Source organism: Mycteria americana, chromosome 1 (genome assembly GCF_035582795.1).
Source record: "Mycteria americana isolate JAX WOST 10 ecotype Jacksonville Zoo and Gardens chromosome 1, USCA_MyAme_1.0, whole genome shotgun sequence".
Lineage (NCBI taxonomy): Eukaryota > Metazoa > Chordata > Aves > Ciconiiformes > Ciconiidae > Mycteria > Mycteria americana.
Genome location: NC_134365.1, coordinates 220,534,523 through 220,556,844, shown reverse-complemented (window position 1 = coordinate 220,556,844; position 22,322 = coordinate 220,534,523). Strand labels below are relative to the sequence as shown.

The 22,322-nt window shown below is 49.7% G+C and overlaps 2 protein-coding genes and 3 non-coding genes across 7 annotated transcripts; 4 read left to right on the top strand and 1 right to left on the bottom strand.

The window, feature by feature from the left end:
• Positions 1-3,738: 3,738 nt before the first annotated feature.
• On the top strand, positions 3,739-9,748 carry RPS3 (ribosomal protein S3). The gene is made up of 7 exons (XM_075491325.1): positions 3,739-3,864; positions 4,728-4,858; positions 5,103-5,196; positions 6,295-6,389; positions 7,273-7,460; positions 8,726-8,922; positions 9,680-9,748. The coding sequence occupies exons 1-6, from the start codon at positions 3,835-3,837 to the stop codon at positions 8,917-8,919; spliced, it is 732 nt and encodes a 243-aa protein (XP_075347440.1). The 5' UTR covers positions 3,739-3,834; the 3' UTR covers positions 8,920-8,922; positions 9,680-9,748.
• LOC142405074 (small nucleolar RNA SNORD15) lies at positions 6,779-6,925 on the top strand. The gene has a single exon (XR_012774050.1). It is a non-coding gene; the product is annotated as a small nucleolar RNA SNORD15 (small nucleolar RNA).
• On the top strand, positions 8,235-8,382 carry LOC142405073 (small nucleolar RNA SNORD15). The gene has a single exon (XR_012774049.1). It is a non-coding gene; the product is annotated as a small nucleolar RNA SNORD15 (small nucleolar RNA).
• Positions 9,135-9,272, top strand: LOC142405076 (small nucleolar RNA SNORD15). Its single transcript, XR_012774051.1, has one exon. It is a non-coding gene; the product is annotated as a small nucleolar RNA SNORD15 (small nucleolar RNA).
• A 2,990-nt stretch (positions 9,749-12,738) lies between the features above and the next one.
• On the bottom strand, positions 12,739-19,679 carry SERPINH1 (serpin family H member 1). Of its 3 annotated transcripts, XM_075491322.1 has the most exons (6): positions 19,579-19,671; positions 18,395-18,438; positions 16,315-16,931; positions 16,020-16,118; positions 15,371-15,603; positions 12,739-15,190 (listed from the first exon to the last, which is right to left on the bottom strand). In XM_075491322.1, exons 3-6 carry the CDS (start codon positions 16,895-16,897, stop codon positions 14,888-14,890), a joined length of 1,218 nt encoding a protein of 405 aa, XP_075347437.1. In that variant the 5' UTR covers positions 16,898-16,931; positions 18,395-18,438; positions 19,579-19,671; the 3' UTR covers positions 12,739-14,887. The 3 variants fall into 3 exon arrangements, with proteins under 3 accessions (XP_075347437.1, XP_075347435.1, XP_075347436.1); XM_075491320.1 differs by lacking the exon at positions 18,395-18,438 and having other exon boundaries at positions 19,579-19,679; XM_075491321.1 differs by lacking the exon at positions 18,395-18,438 and having other exon boundaries at positions 16,315-16,928; positions 19,579-19,679.
• Between the last annotated feature and the right edge of the window lie 2,643 nt (positions 19,680-22,322).

The following is a 22,322-nucleotide window of genomic DNA, read 5'->3' as shown; positions in this document are numbered from 1 at the left end:
CCAGGGAAAATGCGATACTGCACCATGCTGGAAGAAAAAAGGAAAGCTTTCCTCGGAGCTGAGGTTTCTCCTGCTCATCTTGTGTCTCGGTGGTGGGCTGGGGAAAGGTCATGTGCACTCACGCTTGTTTGCAGCCCGTGCAGAAACGCTGTGTTGGTCAGTCCTATGATCCATCCAGATGGATTAGGGATGTTCGAGGTACATCCCTGGCCTGTTGGCTTGAATATCTCCTCATAAGGTGGCTTCCCCGTCCCTTTTCCTACCTGCTTTAAATCCTGGGCATCCTTCTGAACTCCTCTGCAGCTCTGCCACAGCTCCATGCAGCCCAACGGCCCCAGCTCCTCCGGAGGATGAAGCTCAGTGGGTCGCTCTGAGGGGTCAGTTCAGAAAGCACGGTGCGGAGCAACCTGCAGGCTTAGATGGGGGGATAGAAATTAGGGTGCCTTACACCCAGGCCAATTTGTTGCAGATATAGGCTTGGATGAAGCGTCGGTGGCGATTTATACAGCGCTAGGAAGGGACCAGCACCTCTTCTGCCATCTGGATGTGAGCTGGCTTTGTCTCATTGTGTCCAGGGATGCAGATGGGGAAAAGCACCAGGAGCTCACAGAGTGCCTAAGCAGGTATTTCTGTCCACACTACATGAGCCCAGTCTGAGCCCTGGGCCCTCAGTGCCCCTCAAATCCATCCATGGTCATCCTGGCTCCAGCCTGGCCACAGCCTCAGTCCCTGAGGCAGAGATCAGGAAGAGATCGATGGAGCTGTGGCTCCTAATTTTGGCCAAGAGGAAGTCCCCGTTGAGAACAGCACTGCTGGAGTCCCTAGACAGTAACTGGCACTTGAGGAGAACGGAGATGAAAGGAGAGAGGAGGATGGGGCCACCAGAGAGACCACTGAGGTCAGCGTGTTTTGGCAGCCTGAGAATGAGGGAAGAGAGTGGGAGCAGAGGACAGCAGGCACAACCAGAGCAGGAAAGGGGGACGGGGGTGAGGGACAGCATGTCCTGCTGCATCCCTTCTCTCTGGAGAGATCATAGCTCTCTGCAGAGGGTGGGGAGAGAGGTTGAAGGGTGGAGGGTGAGGGACAGCCAAGCTTGGACAGGCCCAGAGGGAGGGGAAGGAGTTGGCTGAGGGCCGGGCGTGATGGTTGGACACCCCAGGAGTGAGAGAAAGGTGTTTGGTGACAATAAGAGGGGACACACTTCCCTCACCGGCAGCTGTCCTTGCGAAGTGGACCATGGGCTGCTCCGGACGGGCTTTGTCTCGCCGATGTCTCCGTCATCCCTCAAATCCTGGACAAATGAATCCCTGGGGAAGAGGGAGGAGGGAGGTGAGGAGAGACACGAAGCTTTTCCCACCCTGGAAACCGTCTCCACTGACATCTAGTGGCAAAATAGTCCTTTCCCTGCTAGAGAGGAGAGCTGGCTCCTCCAGGCGCTGCTGCCTCCCCACTGCTCCCCACGGGTGATGCTGGCGTGGGTGTTTGAAGGAGAGGTGTTTTACCAGCGCTGTACTGGTAATACTGGTATTCCCTGCATGGTTTGCCTGGCTACGTCTCAACGAGGCAGCAAAGCGATGCCGAAAAACACGGGCCCCAAAACACCACTGTCGGTGCAGTGACACTGTTCACGGGGCCCTGGCGGGGTTCGGCGCAGGAGTTAGCATGGGCCAAACTTCAACAGGGGTCCGGATGTGGCCACCCTGTTTGGGAGAGAGCTGGGCGAGGGCTGGGCGAGGGTGTCGGACACCCTCAGTCACGCTCCCAGGCACCAAAGGTCCCACTCCGCTCTCCGTCCTCCCTTCAAGGGTTGGTACCAGCTCCAGAGCAGAAGTGCCTTCTCCACCTCGCTGTTCCCAGAGTGATGCTGATTGTTGCCTGGCACGTTTATGGGACCTGATTTTTGCTCATTAACTTTGCACGACCTGAGCAGTCCAGCCTGAAAATGGAGGCAGTGTGGGAGGTGGCTGCCAGGCAGACCAGCCTGTGGCAATGCCTCTTGGCGGGGACGCGAGGGCCATCAACCATCTAATTTTGAACCACCACTAGCCCCTAACCAGCAATCCGCTACTGTCAGCTACCTACAAACAAGAGAGCAGCCAAGCTGGCTCAGAAGAAATCTAGTCCAGAGTTTCTTTCTGTAGCGAAAAGCCCAAAGAAAACTGAAAATATGACAAACCTGTTTGCAGCAAACACCCAGCTCCCACTGCCTTCATCTGCTCTTCGTGGGAGGACCATGAACAGTCAGACCCTGCCCATCCTCTCAAAGCTTGTGTGGGTTGGTAGATCTCGACCACGTTTTATCTTTCCCAGGTTAGGTCCCAGCCTGCACAGCTTACTTCACGCAGAGGTGCTCCCAGACCTGTAAGCACCCCTGCTCTGACCCTCTCCCAGGTCTCCTCTACCCTTTTGGAAACAGAGGATCAGCTGTACCCAGTGGGCACACCACAGAGTTATTTACAGAGCCGTGAAATGATGGTCTCCCATTTCTTCCTTCTTTTTTGATCATTCTAACATTTAATTTCTTCTTTTCTTGCACAGACCCCTGCAGCATCCATGTAAGGAGCAGAGCTGTGCAATGCCCCTGCCTTCGCCCATGGCCGCTCAGTTTCTGTAAAGCCTCTGGCAAAGCTTTCCAAGAGAAGTCTTTCAGGAAGCCAGGCAGCTCATTTCAGCCTTTTTGCCCTTATCCCCCCATCTTCTGGCTCCCTTCTGGGAGGTTTGCAAGGCAGGACTTCCCTTTGCTGACTCTTCCCAAGCAGACCATATTTACCTACTAGTGTGCTGGTTTTTTCATGTATCAATTCTACCCATTATTATTATTTATAATTGAAATGGCGCAACCAAACCCCTGTAATCCCCTACGATCCCTAAACTGTTTTAAAAAAAAAAAAAAAGCCACTTTCCCCATCTTTGGCCACCATAGAAGTTTCAAGCGAGAAATCCCATCCTGCTGTTACTAATTTAACCCAGTGCCCAGACTGCAGAGGTGATGATGCCGTGGTAGGAGGAAAAAAAAACCACAGAAGATCTGCCCCGGAGCCCCAACTGTCCTATTTACTGAATCATTTGTCTTGCAGCGAGGCATAGGGACCACAGCCCTGTTGCTCAAGATGCTGCACGCATACAGTAGGAAAGACCTGCAATAAATAGCTTTAAGTTTACAGTTAACTATCATCTATATTTACGGTTAACTATAAATGGTTAATAGCTATTGTTAAAATCTACATAAAGCAGCAAATTACTGGATAACAGTATAGCATCATCTGGCAGCAAAGACTCCTGGTGTTTCCCTGGAAATAACCAAATAGCCTGTCCGTGATTTTCACACCTTTTTCCTGATGGGTGTTTCCTTTATCTGTGACTGCCTAAAAAATAGGTTAAAACGACAGAAGCAGCCTGTTAGGAGGGGGGCTCTGCTGCTCTCCTCATCTCCCACCGGCCTGCGAGCTGTGCTCCCCTCACGCCTGGGGTGGCTGGTCGCAGTGCTGTGAGGGGAGGGCCTCTTTACCACCAGAGCGGGCCTCCAGATAGAAAATCGGGATGAATTATCGTGCTGCTAACTCCTGTGCCCGTTTATACCGGTTTTATAGCCGGTTTAATGCCGGCTGTGGGCGTTCACAGCAGCCTGGCAGGGCGGAAAAACTCACTGACAGCGGTAGGGTTAAGCCTCCCCAACATGGCGGCGCGCCAGCGCACCGGGAAGACTACATTTCCCATCGGCCCCCGCCCGCCAGCCCACGTGATCCCGCCGGCCCAATGGGGAGCGGCGGAAGGCAGATATAGCCCTCCCTCCAGGGCCCGCTCCCTCCTTTCCGCCGGGCGGCGCGGCGCAAGATGGCGGTGCAGATCTCCAAGAAACGCAAGGTGAGGGCGGCGGCCCGGCTCGCCGCGGCCGCGGGGCGCCTCCATATCGGCTGGGTCACGCCGGGGGCGGCCCCGGGCCTCGCCGGAGCGGGGCGGCGGCGAGGGGATGGCGGCGGATGCGGGAGGATGGCGGCGGATGCGGCTCGGTGGCCCGGCGGGGAACATGGCGGCGGCGGGAGGCTGGGGTGAGGGAGCGTGCGGGGGGCCTGGGGCAGGGAGGGAGCCGTGATTCCCCTCCACAGCCCTGCGTGGGGCTTGCACAGGGCTCTGGGCTTGTGTGCACGGGGGAGGCAGGCTGGGGTTGTGCTGAGGGGCGCGGAGCGGTGCTGGAAGCCGATGAACTTGATTGGATTTTATTTTATTTAGGGGAAACAGTTTGGGTTTAGTGACTCCCTGCTTCTGTGGGTCAGAGGGGCCGGGAGGGTGCAGGGCTCTGCCTGTCTTGGAGAGGGAGGGAGGCTTGGGGCCTGTGCACTGTCAGGGTGGAAGCGGGAGCCCTACCAGCAGGCCCCTGTGGGGCTGGTAAGGGGATGTGACACCTAATTATTTTAGGTAAATTCACACTGAATCAAAGTACGACCGCCAGACATAGCAGCGAGCTATGATTTCAGCATGAAGCGTGGCTGTAGTGAGGTGTGGATCAGGCAGTGGCGTAGGGTCCTGCTAGAAGTGAATTGTCTCTGGGAACTTTAGGGGAGATGCTTTTATTTCTCCCCCCTGCTGCTTCCTCTTGGTGGGGGGAGAGACTGCTAAGTCTGCGGGATGGTCCCAGGAATGAATTGCCCCCAAACTCAGAAAGTGCAAATCTTGTGTTCAGGCTGAGCACTTGAACAGAGCTTGACTTGGTCCGTTTGTTTTTTTAGTTTGTCGCTGACGGTATCTTCAAAGCTGAGCTGAATGAGTTTCTGACTCGTGAACTGGCTGAAGATGGGTACTCCGGAGTAGAAGTGCGGGTCACTCCAACCAGGACTGAGATTATCATACTTGCCACCAGGTAACTGAGATGCTGCTGTTGACTCACGGGTGCTGTGCAAGGCTGTAAGGGATGCTGCTGCAGGCTGAAGCTTAAACTGGTAAATATTATGGGAAGCTACTTGGGAAAGAGATCCTGAAGTGATCTGTAGTGATGCAGCAGCGTTACAACCCCTGACCTAAGTTAGATGCTCAGTACGGAAGCTCTTTGGGATGGTTAACAGGCTCAGACGCTTTTCTCAGTCATACTGTACTTTTTTTTCCAGAACTCAGAATGTGCTGGGTGAGAAGGGACGCCGCATCCGGGAGCTGACGGCTGTCGTGCAGAAGAGGTTTGGATTCCCTGAGGGAAGCGTTGAGGTAAAACTGTCTCGGTTAAAACAGTAGTAAAGTGGGTTGTGCAGTTAGCTTTGTGCACTGTCTGGATGGTGTCAGCTGAAAGGCGGTTTGACTTGAAGATAACTTGGGGCATTATCTTAGGGCATTTTACCTGTTCTCACAAAACACTCTTGCACTGAAATACAAAATGATTTGCTGTTTGTGGTACTTTGAGTGCTTTTCAGTACTTTGAGGCTGGTTTTCTCTGATTTTCCAACAAGGAGGATGCAGATAACTTTTTAAACTTATCTATACATATTTTATAGAGAATATTGCTATCCCAATATTGAGGTGAAAAGCTAGTCTAAGAGGATAATGTTTGGTATTCGTGTGCTACCATTACCCTTATTGAATTCATAATGCTTCTGCCCTTATAAAGAAACTGTTTTGGTGCAGAAGGATCTTTGAGATTTTTGAGTATGATACTGTAATGAAATAGATAAAGTGACACTTTTAATGTTTGAAATCTGGTGCCCTTACTAGTCCTTTCATCTAAAACAAATTGGAGGGGGGCAAATGTGGGGTCTGGGGTGGTGCTCCCATTTATTCCTGCTTGGCCAGTGTTGCTGGATCACATTATACAGGGAAGATTGCTGATTACCTCCAGCAAATGCTTAAACCTCACTGAATGGCACAGAGCACATCATGATTTGTCAGCTCTAGGAATATTGTGTGCATGATTTTGCATGTCTGCTTCCGAAGTATCAGACTTAGGTCTCTTGGAGATGTTAGATTTAATAATACACCTCTTCCAGCTTTCAAAAATCAAACCTTTTCTTAGGTTTGATTTTAATACTTAAGCAGACTTCTGTAACTGATGTGTTGTAAAAACTGTGTCTCAAGCGAAGTTCTTGTGATTGTCTGGATACCTCTCTCCAGTGATAGCTAATGTTTTGGGGCTGTTTGAAGCAGCAGCTCTTTGAGACTGCATCATGGATGTTTTAATAGTCTCCTGACTTTCAGTGGAGTGTCCTCGGTGTGTCTCAGCTCTGCCAGGAGTAGAAGACAGGCACCAAAGGACTAATTACAAGTACCTTGAAATACAGCCCTGTTTCTGAGTTTACTTGTTTTTCTTTGTAGCTCTATGCCGAGAAGGTGGCCACGAGAGGTCTCTGTGCAATCGCTCAGGCAGAGTCCCTGCGGTACAAGCTTCTGGGAGGTTTAGCAGTGCGTCGGTGAGTAGAGCAAGTTGAATGTGATGGCACAGTGAGAAAGTGTGGGATTGAAATACCATTTAAAAAAACCTCCTTGCCAACTTGTCTTTAGTTTGAAAATTTAACCTAGTAATGCTGCACTTGGAGAGGGCAGTTCATATGTTTGATAATTCTACCTTATAGAAGCTTTTTGTTTAGTACACAGTTACTCTTGGTAGTAATTGCTAGATAATGTATTTCAGACATAAAAGTTGAAGTCTTGGAGTAGATCAAATTACAAGTTGTCTGACTGGTGTGCATAAAGCTTGCATTTATTTCTTTGTGAATAAATGGGTGGAGGAGTGAAACACAATTTCAAGCCTTCTGGCTGAATTATAGTTCAGGTGACAGTGGCCTTGCTTCTCAGATCCCTTCGGTGATGATAAGATGACGAGTCAGAAGGGGGTGGCTCTTGTTGCGGTACCTCTGCAGTGTCATGTTCTGTGATGCTGCGGGTGGTCCTTCAGCAGGACCATCCTGTCGTCATTGAATGATTTAGAGGCATTTGTCTGAGAAGGGATGGGTAGCTCCAATCCTGACGTGGGTGTGTTGGCCACCTTCAGCTGTGGAGCTGCTTTTGTGTTACAAAGAATGTGTAAGGACCACGGCAAGGACCGTAAGTCACAAGAGTTTTGTTAGACTGGGCTTGACAGTGCTAACATGGTGTGAAGATTTTTGCTGCTTTGCATAGCATTGACAGAGCTTTGGTTGCACGGGTGTGCGTTTGGAAGGCTTTTTACAAGCAAAAGTTGAAGTCTGATTGCCTGTGCTTGAAATTGGGGTAAAATACCTCCACGGAGAGGCATCCATGTGGATTTGGCAGAGTGGGAGTAACGCTGTGGCTGCTGCTGCTCTCTCCCTGCAGAGCCTGCTATGGTGTCCTCCGCTTCATCATGGAGAGTGGTGCCAAGGGTTGTGAGGTGGTTGTGTCTGGCAAACTCAGAGGTCAGCGTGCCAAGTCCATGAAGTTTGTGGATGGCTTGATGATCCACAGTGGCGACCCGGTGAATTACTACGTCGACACAGCCGTGCGTCATGTCCTTCTCCGGCAGGGTGAGTGGCTGGGATGCAGATCCCTTTGCAGCTCTGGTGGTTCCTTCTCTCAGTGCTTCAGAGCCAGAAGATCTCAACTCCTGGCATCCTGTGCCTGCAGGTTGGAGGCTTCCCTCTGTCACCTGTGGGGTGGTAACTCATGATTTTGATGCACCACTGATCTTGCAGAGTTGTGCTACCACTAGTTGTTCTGACTCTGAAAATCTGTTGTTTTCTTGGGCATTTGCAACTAAGCTCTCACTGTGGAGTTTGTACATTACATCTGAAGTAAACTTTATTTGCATTTGTGTTACATGAATGGGAAATGGAGAAGGGGCCTTCAGCAGACAACGGAATTTTGTGTAGTCATCCCAGGTGATCCACTTCTCTAATGGTGGGGATTGAATGTTTCCAGTTGAGAATGTGGCTTTAGATTTTCCAGATACTTGTGTCCTGTGGCCTCTGAGGTTGGTAGCAAAACAACTTACAAATGAAACGCATATTGACCGAGTTTAAGAGCTGTTGGCAGTTTGGATTCTGGCTTTCCTCGCTCTTAGGGGTAGCAGACAGAAGATGGGTGTTACAAGACCCATGAAAAAGCAAGTGTCAGACAGTTTGCCCCCATTGCTATAATCTGTCAGGTCTTCCCAGCTAAACCAGCCAAGCCTGCTTACACTTGTCCTTTCCCCTGGTAAAACACAGGTGACTTCTGCATCTTAATTGGCTTTGGGTTACTTAATTGCAGAACACCTGATGTAGGGATACTGGCATAGACAAAGCTATTCTCCACCTTCCCTTCGGTGATGATACGATGACGAGTCAGAAGGGATGTCCTTGTGTCATTGCAGCCTGTTCAGTGCCATGTTCTGTGGTGCTGTGCTAAGGCTGCCTTGGGCAGGATGTCCTATTCATTGGATGATTTAGAGGCATTTGTCTGAGAAGGGATGCAAAAAACCCAGTACAATTTCCTTGGAAAGTGAGCTGAGTTATCCTGGGAAAGACAGGGTTTAAAAACCATGGCATGACTTAAGGATATAGCATGTTTTCATCACAGTCCCAGGTTGCGGTTAGCAGAGACAATTGGATAAACACACTGATGTAAATTCACAGTAACTAGATTTTTAAGCTATAGCATGTTTGTGTTAATCGGGTTGCATCTTCAGTGTTGTCAGATGTTTTTGATGCGGATAGCATATTTTGTCCCCTTGGGGCTCATCACTACGGAAGGTGTGCTTGATATTTTGTGTCAAATGAACATGTCTGTGTTGTCCTGTCACTCTTTGCAGGAGTACTGGGGATCAAAGTAAAGATCATGTTGCCCTGGGACCCGAGTGGAAAGATTGGCCCCAAAAAGCCTCTGCCAGACCATGTCAGCATTGTGGAACCCAAAGAAGAGATCTTGCCCACCACCCCCATTTCAGAGCAGAAAGGTGGCAAACCAGAACAGCCAGCCATGCCTCAGCCGGTTCCCACTGCCTGAGGGGTAAGTGCCTGCGAGCGGTGGGAAGTAGCTTTGGTGAGGATCCATGCGGAAAAGGTGTCATGTCACCAAAAAAGCTGTCAGGTAGCTGGGGTACTGGAAGGAAAAGCTGCTGCATTGTACCAGGTGCAGTGATCAGCTGGGTTGGATTTAGAGTATTGCCCTGGCTGAAGGGGGCATGGTTTAAGGCATGCTGCGAACCAGCTAAGCATGCCCTTCAGTGAAGATGAGATGACGAGTCTGAAAGGGAATATTCTTGTCCAAGTGCCCTGTTTCGTGTTGTGTTCTACAGCATGGATATGGGGACCTTGGGTCACAATTTGAGTGATTTAGAGGCCATTTGTCTGAGAAGGGTTCAGTGCCTTGGATGTTTTAACATTGTACCACCTACTACCAGTGTGCGGTTGACAGCACAGGGTATTTATTCCTCATATACTCCCCCCCACGGGATCCAGTTTGGGATAAGACTTGAAAGCCAATAATGTTGAGCACAATATGTAGGCTAGTTTTGTAAGTAAATAATCAAGGTTTGAAATCCTGTCTCCCTGAACGAGTAGCTTCTAAGGCAGAAATTGATAGCTTGAAATTGTCTGAGACCTGCAGAAAACAGAAAGCAGAAAACAATGGCTAAAATGCAAGAAGTGAGAGATGCTGTTTAATTTGAACTCTTGGAGCCTGTTTGTTCAGCATTTTGGGTAGGAGAATGGTCATGGGAAATGGTTTGCCACCATCTCACTCAGTATTTTGTTTTTTGTTGTAGGGTTTGTAACATCTGCAACCAGAAGCTTGACTGTCCTGAAAACATCTCTTAATAAAATCACAAAAGACAGTGTTTGTGGAGGTGCTTTTTTTTTTTTGCAAGATGTATTCCAGGAAAGCCTTGCTCCCGCCTTTGGTATGGAAGGAATTCTGTTGCATTTCTTCCAGCTTGTGTTACCCTTTTGGAGTGAACTTACCAGATCCTGATCTAAACAAAGTAGGGACAAAATGCTGATTTCTAGGTAGAGCTGGAGCAGCAATCCGGTGTTTAGAGGGTCATGAATGACACTCTATGAACTGGAGTAGTACTGGTAACACTTCAGGTACATACCAATCCCTTTCTCCGAGGTTTCCAGAAGAGGGAGCTTTTTAGCAATGTCCAAAGCAGTTGCGGTGGTTTATACCTTTCTGGCTTCATGTGAATGCTATATTCTCACGTGAAGTACTATATTCTACTAAATGCTTTTTTCACATCCATACATCCATTTCCCTTATCACTAAAAAGACGTTCACTATGTGACTTTCCGGGCCGTAGACCATATAGGAACATTATAGCTCCTGTTAGGGTCAGGTAACCTTAGTTGGTGGAGATAGGGAGTGAGACAAACTTCTGAGTAGGTATTTACACATTGGGGGGGGGGGGGGGGGAAGTGTACACTCTGGATTTCAAACCTTCTGTCCTAAGCTTTGAGATGGGGAAAAAGCGATATTTAAGCGATTGGGGAAAAAACTTGTCTTCATTTGAGCTTGAGTAGATAGTGCATTAATATGTCACTGTATTAATAACTGGCTTTAATGAGCTGTAGGATAACATAAGTAGATCCTGAAGTTGATAATAAGATGACAGGGCTACTTACACTATTAAAATGCATAGTCTGTAGGCAGGGATGTGTTTTCACTTCTCTTCTGTTGCTGTATGAGTTGCTTTTGATGCTGTTCTTGTCTGCTGCGGTCAAGTTAAAGCCCTGTAGCTGAAGCAGTGAGACCGAGCATTTGGTTAAGTTTCAGACAGAGATTCCAGTTCTGTCAGCTCCTTTCCCAGTGTGTTTTTCCAAGTCCGGTGCACTAATGGGAAGAGACTGTTACGCACGCGCATAAGACATCATGTTGTGTACAGGATCAAGGCTTTGTTTTGTTCAGATTTCAAGAAATTCAGAATCTATTTGTTGCATTGACAAAAATTGTACAAATCTGCAAAATTTGCTGCTTAGGAATAGCTTTTACATCCAGATTTCCATTTTCAGGAGGCTCCTCTGGCAGAGCTGGGCAGGTAACTTATGAAATGGAATTTCAAACTGATGGTGTCAGGAACTGGTCTGTCTGCCAACGTGTTTGGATGTGTGAGCCTCAGCCTTCCTGTTCCCAGCTTCTCTGGCAGGCTTCCTGGAAACCCAGCCTAGCAGGGTGCTGGCTGGGAAGCTGGTTAAGTCTGTCAGAGACAGATGTGCCTTCTCAGGGTGTCAGAGAATGAGTCAGATTTCAGGTTTCTGTGTACGTCTTTCAGTGGAAAGCTTTAAAAAAAAGTTATGACATGTTAAGTGTTAGAGTAAGCGATACCAACATTAATTTTTTAAAATTTTTTAATATGAATTTGAATTTTGAAAAAAAAAAATCCAAAGAAAGGTGACAGACCAGCTTTGTCACTTCGCAGGAGCAGGAAATGTGTGAAAGCTGGAAGGCCTGAAGCAGTAGAAGGGTGACACACAGTGCAAGGCCTTGCATGTTGTATCTAAATTCTTAAAAGTCCCTCTATACTAGATGATGATCAGCTGGAAATTTCTCCTGCAATCCTCCAGTGAGGCCTGGCTTTCCTGGAGATCACTCAACTCTTTTTCTGGTTTAGAGCCCTCTGACCTGGTCCATCAGTGCTGATCACTGGTAGAATCAAGAGATATTTAGTTGCTTGCGTGTAAGATCAAGAGATGTGCAAGCAGTGTGTTTGAGTGGTATTTTATCTCGCTACACCCATCGTGTTGTGAGAAGTTGAGGACAACATCAAGGATTATCCCATAATGGTTGAGGTTTGCATGTGTGAACTGAATACCTTTCTAGCATGCATTGGTTGGGGCATGCCACCACCGTGAGCTGTTTGAAGAAGCTCCTAAAGGAGAGGCAGGGGACTCGTTCAGTTCCCTGTGTCTTGAGGGTGCTGTCTTCCCTAGGATGAAAACCACAAGTATTTAAAGCTGCTTGCAAGACGAGCTGGGGCTAGGATGGGCTCAGGAGCTCTGGAAAGCTTTTCAGTTCCTTGCAATATTGCTGTTCCAGGTTGGTGGTGTTCCTGGGTTGCCACAGTGCTGGAGATGGCTGCTGTAATTTTCTGCAGTGGAAGACTGATCTGGCAAGCATATGGTGCTTTTTCAGTCTGTGAGGAGCTGCATGAGGATGTGTGTGCCTGCCTATCCCAGATACGTGCTGTTTTGGCACAGGGAGAAGGGGAGATGTCTGTGGTTTTAGTTTTGCTTCTGAGTAGCAGAAGGCTGCATGCTTGAATGGACAGCAGGTTAATCCATTTCCAGCAGTGGAAGGACGTGGGCCAGCAGGGTCTGACGCTGCTGGATTTTCCAAGATTTAGCTGTATTCCCACAGCCATAGTGCAGGTTCTTGTGGTTCTTTTTTCCCCTATTTATCTCGACTGGATCTCAGCTAGAGAAGCTTTAGGTCATAGGGTTGGAAAGGCTGGTCCCTGTGGCTAACACCTCAGTTTTATTCCTACACTGCCATATTTTCTCTTTAACTGAGCTATTTGCTGCTCTGTTAAATGTCAGAGCAGGGAAAGGCAGTAGGTCCTCTTGACTGTGAAGCATTAAAGATGCTGGATACTTGCAGTTTCAGGAGAAAAATGTTAAAGTGAAAAGCCAATCTGCTAATTAGTGTTCCCTTCCCACGACACAGATGTCATGGGAATTCACGTGTTGTTGTGCATTAAGTCTAATTTTGGTCCATAATTACCAGATTAAGAAAGGTGTGTTGGATTTAAGGATGACAAGGAACCTCTCCAAGCTCTTTAAGAGTATTTTTTTCCACCCAAACCCTGCAAGTGACTGTGGCTGCCAGAGGTTCATTGAAAAAGTTTTATTGCAAAATTATACAACTGTCATTGTGTGGTACAAGAACAGACAATAAAAGCCATCAGACGCCTGCATCCACATGATGCAAATTATTCACAATATCCCACAGTGTGTTCTTGCCTTGCCCACCCCTTTTACCCCCCCCCCCGCCCCCCCCAATCCTCCATAACGTGCTACAGCATGTGGGTTTCAGTGCGCTGATTCAGCGGGTAGTGTCTAGCTGGGCTTTAGGCTTCCTGTGCATTTGGGTATGTCCTTGTGGATTGCCTCCTACCTCCCAACACGGTGGGGAAAGCACTTTGGGAAGAGAGTAGGGACAAGATCTCCCATTCTGGCTGGCTTGGATAGGAATTAGGGCAGACAAGCTTTTCTGCAACTGTGTAACCTTGCAAACCTGGAGAAGGCATGGTCGGGTCAAACTTGGGGGCACAAGCTGCTGTATTTTTGCCTGTAGGAAACACCTAATAGGAGACTTTGTGGTTGTAACTTTAATAAATAAGTGGAATTAGTGCTGTGTATGGTCTGAAAAAATGCAGTATTTGGCTTCTATGTAGCAACCTGACAGCAAGCACATTGGCAGGGAAATAAAACAGCAAAGCAATGCAGTCACTGTCCTTGCTGGTTTCAAATAACTGGCACTTAAATTGTGATGCCCAGATTTCTCTCATTTCAATAATCTTGTCATTACTTGCTTTGTGATGTCTCTCAGTGCGTAGCAAGGCTTACCTGACCCGTGCTTCAACGCTCATGGGATCATATCAGTTACTTCTTTAAATAATATTAACCTGATGATATCCCTTAAAGAGAAGAAGATAGGAATAGCCTCCAAGTCTAGGCTGGAGCAGGCCGTGAAACTTGCTAATTATCAGACATAAATACGAGTATAACTATAAATACATTTGTTTTTCAGTGTGCCCTTATCCAGGTCAGCCAACAGGGAGCTAAAGCATCATGGAGGAGAGGAGCTTCAGAAAAGGGTCATTAGGAAGTCAGGTAACGGCAGCTCTAAAGCTTTGTATTTAAACAAGAAAGTGGAAGTGAACCTGATCCACCTCCCTGTGAGAAGCCAGCAGGAGTCCCTTGGCCTGCTACGGGAGCTGATGGGTACCAGCCCTGGTCATAATTGGGAGAACCTTCACAGTGGTAACTGTCTCTTTCCCAGCCCTATGTGCTGATGCAGAAGCACTGAGAGAAGCGGAGTTCCTCTCTTTGCCTGGTACAGGATGTTTAATTCCAGATGTTGGCCCAAGAGCCCCCTTCGTGATCCCCAGAGGGGTGGAGCACAGCCATTCCTGCCATGCAGGAGTGTTGAAGGCACCTCAGGTTTATCTTTCTAGAAGCCCATCTGCTCTTTGGCCTCTCTGCTGACACCCCAAGCCACTTACTTCTCTGTGAAGTGTTGAGCAAAGCTGCACTTGGCTTTGCAGTGAATGTTCTAGCTAAGGAGCTGATGACCTGCTGCAGTTGAAGCATCTAACAGTCATCCAGAGCAGGGTTAGGCAGGACGGAAAGGCACAACTCCGTACAATCTCCGTTCTTACATGCTGTCATGGTCCTGCTCTGCTCCCAGGGCCATAGAGGGGGCTGGACCGCAGAATTGGCCCTTCGTGCTCTGTTATATACCACTGAAGATAGAAGAGAGAAGCAAGGAACAACTGCAAAGCGACCAGAGCCGCTCTGGTGTGGTGCCGCATAGCATCAAAGGGGGAGAAAAGTAAGTGGCAGAGCTGAACGTGCAGAAGCATTTGCGATGGAAGGGTGGAGGGCTTGTGCCTTCGCAGGGCCGATGGTAGCAGCAAGGTACTTAGCAGGAGGTTTAACTCTAGTGCAGGGAAGAGCTAGGCATCAGCCTGAACATCTCAGCTGAGGATGCCAGTAGCTGAGACAGTGCATGCCAGTTCCCTTGCACTCCTGGTGACCCTCTTGTGCCAGGCTCCCCTGTTCCTCTCTGGAGGTGGGTTTGTGCAATAAGTATTTTGGGGTGAGGTAAAAGTGTATGCTGGTTTCTCATCACAATGCACCCTGGTCTGAATAGCACCCATAGTTCGAGAAGGATACAAAATAGTGTTTCCCCTTTTTTGAAATCTCCCACTAAAAAACACAAACCAAAGCTCTGGGGAAAAAAAAAAAAAAACTAACTACAACTCATCACGCATCTTGTCCCCTTTGGGCCTCACGAGTCTGCCGATGAAGAGAATGGAGTTGGTTTTATTGTCCTTGATCATGAAGATGAAGGGGTGGTCAGCATAGAAGAGCTTGGGGTTCCTCATCTCCTCTCGGCCGTAGATGTCAGCATCGTAGGGGTTCCCTTCTGTGTCCCATTCAAGAGCAGCAGCGTGGAAGACGTTGGACAGGTAAAGGTCTTTCTTGCCAGAGATCTTTGACAAGTCAGCCTTGGTTTTGTCAATGGCTTCTGTCAGGCCCAGATCAGCCAAGTGTTTCTAGGAGGAGAAAAGAGGTCAGCAACCCTCCCAGAGATGACACTACAATCCTTTCCAGCCATGGTTAGGCTAGCCGCTGGAAAAAGGATGACAGGCACAGATAACCCATCATCCCACTATCTTCTCTCCCACCCCAAAGAACTGTAAGGCCCAACTGTTTTCTTTAAGGACCTCCTTTACCTGAAGGTCGTGGCTGACTTCCAGGATGACTTTAGGCAGCGAGATGGCCACTGATCTCTTCTTCATCTTGCCGGCCCAGGCCTTTAGCTGCTCCCTGTTCAGCAGTTTCTCAACTCTCTCCAGAGGCTCCACATGGTTTGGCATGATAAAGATCATGCTGGAGAGCTTGTGAGCAAGTGGCATCTCTACCACCTGGAGTTTCTCTGTCTCATCATCATAGTAATTGTAGAGACCTTGAAATCAGAAGCAGGAAATGGTGAGATGTGGAGCAGAGGCAAAGTTACCCACAACCTTGTTGTGAATTCACCTTGGACTTTCCCTGACCAGCAAGGGAAGCGAGTCTGAACACTGTTTTGGGATCTGGCCCAGCATTATTGGACTTGGCAACAACTCAAAACTGCGGCTCTCGTTTGCGTGGTGAGCTAGGATTTATTCCTAACAGCCAAGCCACCCAATAGTAAACATGGATTCTCTCTGCTCACAGAGAGATTGAGTCAGCAGAACAAGCACACTCTGCTTTGTTCCCTCTCACTCGTTGACCGTGAGGCAAACCAATCTTGGAAGCAGTTGGTGGAAAACTGGGTAACGGAGCAGCAATGAGCATTAACTCCGGTTGGTCTTGACATGGGGCAGGAGGTTTGCAACGTACCTGTGCGATGCATCATGGGAACTCCCACAGTGTAGGAACGGGTCACCATGAAGCCACGGTTGTCCACCATCTTATGATGGAACTTCTCATCCCAGTGAGCTACAGGAGAGAGAAATTCAGCTTGTAAGAAAAGGGAATGACTGGTAATTACATGCACAGTTCCTAACTACTCGCTCTGAAAAAGAGCACGCCTCCAGTGGACCTAGGATTTGTTCATCTTCCCATTTGGGCTGCTCTGTATTGGCTCACGCTAGGTTTTGGGTCACTTGTATCAAGAATTGAAGGTAGAACTTACGCTTGAAGAACATGGCATTGACAATCAGGGCCCCATCAGTTTTCTCAACGTCTTTCGTGACCTCTGGGAGTTTCCCATCCGTGGTCTGGGCTGCCCACTCGTTAATGGATTTCAGGGCGCTCCTCTTGTCTCGGAAGTTGATCTTGGAGTGCTCGTAGTTGTAGTGTTTCTTGCTGTTCTTCACAAAGTCATCGGCAAAGTTGATGGAGGCAGGGCCGTACAAGCGGTTGCCGATCTTCCAGGTGACGTTGCGGGCTGTGCTGTTGCTGACCTCGTTCAGGAGCTCGGACAACCCACTGTGCATGTAGTCGTCGTTCAGTTTATCTGCGCTGAGCACTGCCTTGGCTTGGGAGGCGGTTGTGGCCTTGCCCCCGAGGGACACGAGGCCGAGTGAAGAGGCAACAACCACGGGGGACAGCAGGATGTTCTCCATGTTCTTGTCTTTTGCCATGGCATGGTAGAGGTTGAAGGCTAGCGTCGTGCTGCGGTCAGCCAGCGTTGTTGCCTTGTCGCTCAGCTTCCTGTCCTCTGAGGGCACGGCTGCAGCGAGGCCGCAGAGAGCAAGCACCAGAATAGTCCACATGGTTTCAGCAGCACCAGACGCCTCTGAGGACCTGCTGGGAAGAAGAGCTCACCGTCAGCATGATTCACTCCCTTCCTGGAGCATGCAGAGACCCCAGGGGCTCTTCCAGTGAAACCTGCTCCAGTGATAGACAGAGCATCTGCATCAACGCTTCACTTGGGGTGCAACGATCCCAAGTCCACATTGGGCTTTCCCCTGAGCAACAATTAATCTTCAAGAGTCCAGGCTGCACTCTGGCATGCAGAGCCTGTGCATTTTGAATGAAAGCTTCCCTTATAAGCAATTTTACTGTATTACTCTATGTTCATGTACAGTAAATGATTTAAGGAGGGGCCAGGGAATGGAAACAACAGATATTTCTGTCCCCAGGGTAGCAGGTCAAACTTCTGCCCTGGTCAGGAAAAGCTAAAAGCGGGATATTTCTGCTGCCTAGGGGCCGCATAGCCCCTGGATTGACGGGCAGGGCTCTGCTATCACGGTCAGCATACGGCAGGGATCGTCCTCCCTGGGGACCCCAGCTTAGTAGCCAAAAGCTCAGCTTTCCAGACACTAGATGGAGCCCATGAGCTTCCACCAATAAGTCAGAGGGCCCCTTGAGAAGATCCAACGCTGTCTGGTCAGCTCTGTCTGACTTAGTTTTTGCCTGTACAGCCCTGCCAGGGAGGCAGCGGGACAGAGGAAGGTGGTGGACCCCTCCTTTCCCCCAGCAGAGCCCCTTCCTAATATGTTCATACGTTAGGTAGATGCGTCTCATCACAACGTAGGTGCACCCATCCCCAGTGAGGGCTCTGAGCTACTAGTGTCGATAAATCTGCAGGCTGCCCAGTCCTAAATGCTGTGCCTGAAAGCTCTTTGGAGCTCATCCCGCCTGCCTCCAAGGCTTTAACCTGTCCCCAGACCTTCCCTCCCTCCTAACTTCCCACTGCTCACAGCAAACCTTCCATATCGCAGATCCCCAGGGCTTAAATTCCACCTTCGCGCCCAAAGCGAGCTTTTCCTCGACAGGCTGGATCACGCCTAAGGCTACAATGAAGTTGCGTTCCTCAGTCCTCTCCTCCCACCCTGCTCCGGGCCAGCCTCAGAGGCTGCTCCTTGCGTGCGGAGACAAGAGAGGGCTGCAACAGGGCAGCTTCAGGGTTAAAGCAAACAGAGCAGGAAGCGAAGGGCCCGCTGGGATTACATATGGAAGGAAACACGCACATAGCCCGAAGCAAAGAGAGTGCGCAGTTGCACCAGGGACCAGTTGCCAGAGTGGGGAATTACGTAGCCTCAGAGAGGGAGGCAATTGGTATCCTAAAATCCTTTTGGGAGCAAGCCTTCCGTTGAAAGGAAGAGCCATCCCGGCTACCTAAGAGCAAAGACTTGGGCAACAGGCTCAAAACTGCCCTTGATGCACTTTTAAGGTGCAGACAGCACTGGGTGCGGCAAGCATTTAAAATCTGAAAGGTTTTCTTTTGTTTTTTTTTTCTTTTTCTTCCCTTTTATTTCTAAAGATACCTTGAAACTCTTTCATAGTGAGGTCAACGTTTGCCTTTTTCATTCTGAAAGAAAACAGATACATGGAGTAGTTCTCTTGCAAGCAACGGGCGGCCCATGCCGCTTACATCCTCAGCTTAAAAAAGGTTCATTACTTCAGAGACTGGTGAGAAATTTGGCCGGGTGCGCTGGGCTGCCATGAGTGACGCAGCCCATGGCGGCGAGACAGGGAAATTTTGCCCATCCTTGGATTACGGCTGAGATTATTGGTGAATTCATAACTCAGGGTGAAAATAGAGGGAATCTGGGGGAACGTAACATCCTCTCTTGCGTTGGTCCAGCCCAGCCCTGCAAAGGGATGCCCTGTGCCAACGTGGCATCCTGCAGACCTCCTCGGGGCTGGCGGGGACCTGCTCTCCCGGCAGGATTTGGAGGTGCCATCGCCCACGACGGCCAGCCAGAGGCACGCACCCCTTCGAGGACTGTATTTCTCCCATGACCAAGACAAAGCCGCAGGACGGAGGCATGCAAGCAAAAGGCCGTTTCCATGTCAGCAGAGGGACGTGAGGCTTCGTTACGGCAGGCAGAAGGACAGGGTTAGTCAGTCTCGTCGCAGGGAGGCTGTAGTGAGAGCTCTTCCTCCTGCGCTGGGCCGGTGCCCAGGGTCCCGGAGGCTCCCAGGCTGGGCAGGAGCAGGGGCTGAAGGCTTTCTCCAGCCAGGGTTGCTCCGGGACCACTCGGACCAAGTTGGTGCTTCCCTTACCCCCTCTTCTCTTTCTTCACCCCCTGAAAATTTCTCCTGGGTGCAAACCCAGGGTGCAGCTTCGCTGCAACCGTCTTTAGCAAACTGGAGGTGGTGATGGTGGGGATCTTTTAATATCTTTTCTCCAAAAATAGAGCCAACTTGTGGGGCAGTCCGTACCCTACACACATCCCCAATCGCAACCCACCCCAATGCAACCTACCCCCCATGCCACCCTCTTCCCCCATGCAACTCTCTTCCCCCCCATGCAATACCCCCCCCCCCCCCGACTTCCCTGCCCTGTGGGGCCAACCAGGAGCACGCAGGACCCCAAAATAACACCCGGCCTGCTGCAATCTCAGCTTGGCCGCATCCCTGCCTGGCAGCGGTCCTGCGAACCGGGGCTGCCCCGGTGTCGTGTCCGTCCCGTCCCGTCCCCCCCCCCCCCCCCCCCCCCCCTTACCTGCGGCGGGGCGGTGCGGGGCTGGGACGCTGCTTTGCTCGGCTCCCCTGTGCACCTCGCCGTCCCGCGGAGGGGGTATATAAGGGGCCGGGGAGAAACTTCTGGAAAGTTGGGAAAAAACCTCTTAAAAACGCCTGGGGAGGGAGAGGAAGGGGAGGATCCGATAAAGCTCTCCCGACCTCCCGCCAATGGCAGGGAGCGCCCGGCCCCGCTGCTGCTGCACGGGGGGGTCCGGCGGGGCTGGGGGGACGCGCGGTCCCTCCTTCTGCCGGCACGGCCGGAGCTGCCTCTCTGCCTGCCCCCAGCCAGCCTCACAGCAGGGCTATGGGAGGCTCTCCCAAGCCCAAACGGTGCTTTTGCATTTTTACAAGGCTCTGGTGCATCTTATTCCCCCCCCCGGCACCTCTTGAGGCTGGGTGGTTGTTGGTGAATGAGGCGGGGAAGTTATTTATTTTTTCCTAAGGTGGCATCCTCCATGAAGTCGAGAGTGTTGCAGAGGGCTTCAGCCACGACCGGAGCAGTCACAGGCAGCGAATGTTCTACCATCTGCACCTGGGTCGAGCCACATCTTGCCATCTGAAATGCCCCCCTCTTTGGTGATACCCAAGAGGACCTGCGTGCGCTCTGCAGGGACCTGATGGCCAAGTTACGGGCAGCTGGAGAACTTCCTCATATTGCTGTATCCCACAGACACTGGTTTTCCATCCATCTCCCCACCTGCGCTAATACCCACCTCTCCTTTTCCCCAGCAGCTGGGCTGATGGAGGGGTGAACCTCTTACCCATCGCATCTTCCATACTTCCAAATTTCCCCCTGCATCGTAGGCGTGAGATGAGCAGGTCGGTTGGGGGCTGTTCTTCATTGTAGCACAACACGGTGGCAAAACCCTCGTGTCCGGCAAACGTACGCAGTTTAGAAAAGCGTTATGGCAGCAAATATTCGTGGCCCCAAAGTAATGTTGAAGGAGTTAAATGCTCATGCCGCCCAGTGCCAGACTGCCTGGCTGAGAGCGCTTGCAGCAAAGTATGTGCCATAGAGAAGTTTCCGCGCTGAGTCACGAGTATTGAACGCTGCTCGGTTTCAACCCTGTCATATTTTAAGCGGGCATGGGATTTTTTTTTTAATGGCAATCTGGGATATAGTGATATTCTAGGTACCCCCCAGTACTTAAGCATCATCCTCATTGATGGTTACCACATTAGCAGAAGGATGCCGCATCATTGTGTTGTTTAACTGATGTCTGTGTCTTCCCTTGCTTCTAATCACCAAGCAAGTTCATTCCCCCCCCCCCCCCCCATTAATGATGGGTTTGGCTCTGCAAGTTTCTCTCCTTCCCTCACAAGATGGGTCTCAGCAGGTTGCTACCTCTTGCTATAGTAGAAAACAGCATCTGATTTAGTCTTCTGGCTTTGAATATTCTGCCCTCAGACCTGGGTTCTTGTCTTGCAAGCACCTTGCAATGGGATCATCTCATCTTTCCGCCGTCCATTTCCCTGCACAACATCCATCCACTGCTTCTAGAAGATGGCATCGAAAAGTGACATTTTTCTTCTGTCTAAACCGTTCAGATGATGCCATGCGAATAGATACTCCGCACCTCAAATGAGGAGAGGTCTTTGAGCCCTCCCTGTACAAAATTTCCTACCAGCTGCAATAACCCAGCTCCCCAGAACTCTTAATAGCAAACCAAAATGTGCGTTTCTACGATGATTTCGCTCCCAGCACCGATTGCAGCGACAAGACCTTGATAACAGCGGTTAGCAGATAACGGGAGGTTTGTTCTGGTCACTGGGTGTTTGCTTCTGGCTGTGAGAAAGATTGTCCCGTTCATCCATTCCCAATAGCCTTTATTATGGCTGATGGATATTATGGCGGTGTCGTTTGCACAAAAGCTGTTACAGGGGAAAAGTGCCAAGGGGTCTCTTTCGCTGGGCGACCTTTTGGGCGCCAAGCATGAAGTCATTTCAGCTGCCTGAAGGCTCCTAGCTTTGTGTGATTTATTTAACTTTTTTGGTTTTCTTTTTCAGTGGTGCGTGTGGAGAAAGAAATACCCGAACAAACCACGTTTCCAGCTGACATCTTCCCTGGGCATTTTGCATTCAAGCAGGTACCTTACGCTGCAGTCTTTAATGCTAACGTGCCTAAACGGTCCTCGTGGCCTCGCAGCCGTGATGTTCAGAGATCAGCTTCCTTCTGGGAGGGAGTCAGTGGGAAAGAGAGGTTTGAAGTACCTTAAGCATCGTATTTTTGTGTACGCTAGTGTATATTTGGAGCAGTTTTCTTGGCTTTGTGTCTGCATAAATGATCAGAATGTGGCCCCAGGGTTTTTATAGCACAATCTTTGCTTTATTACTATGTTGCTATAGCAAAAAAAGAATTTGCTGATAGCAAACAATCAATACGCAGGTGAAAAGTTACTGGTCTGTACCAGCAGCATATACCAGCTGAGAAAAGAGAAAAGCTCCTTTAAACTTCCAGTGTCAGCCTGTCTTCTCTGCCAAGCTCTGAATTGCTCCACCTTCAAACCCTTCTGTGTAATTACTTCCCATGTAAGATTTTTTTTTTTTCTTCCTAGTGAAATTTAAAATAAACTCTAAAACTTTTAATCTTGATCTCTTTCAATGCCTCCCAGCACCAAACTCCTTTGACACAAGTGCAGGGCTCTGTGCTTCAGTCCTTTTAAATGGCTTTGCCTCAATAATGGGAATTGGGAGTTGAATAAAAATAGTTCTTTGTGTTTGAGG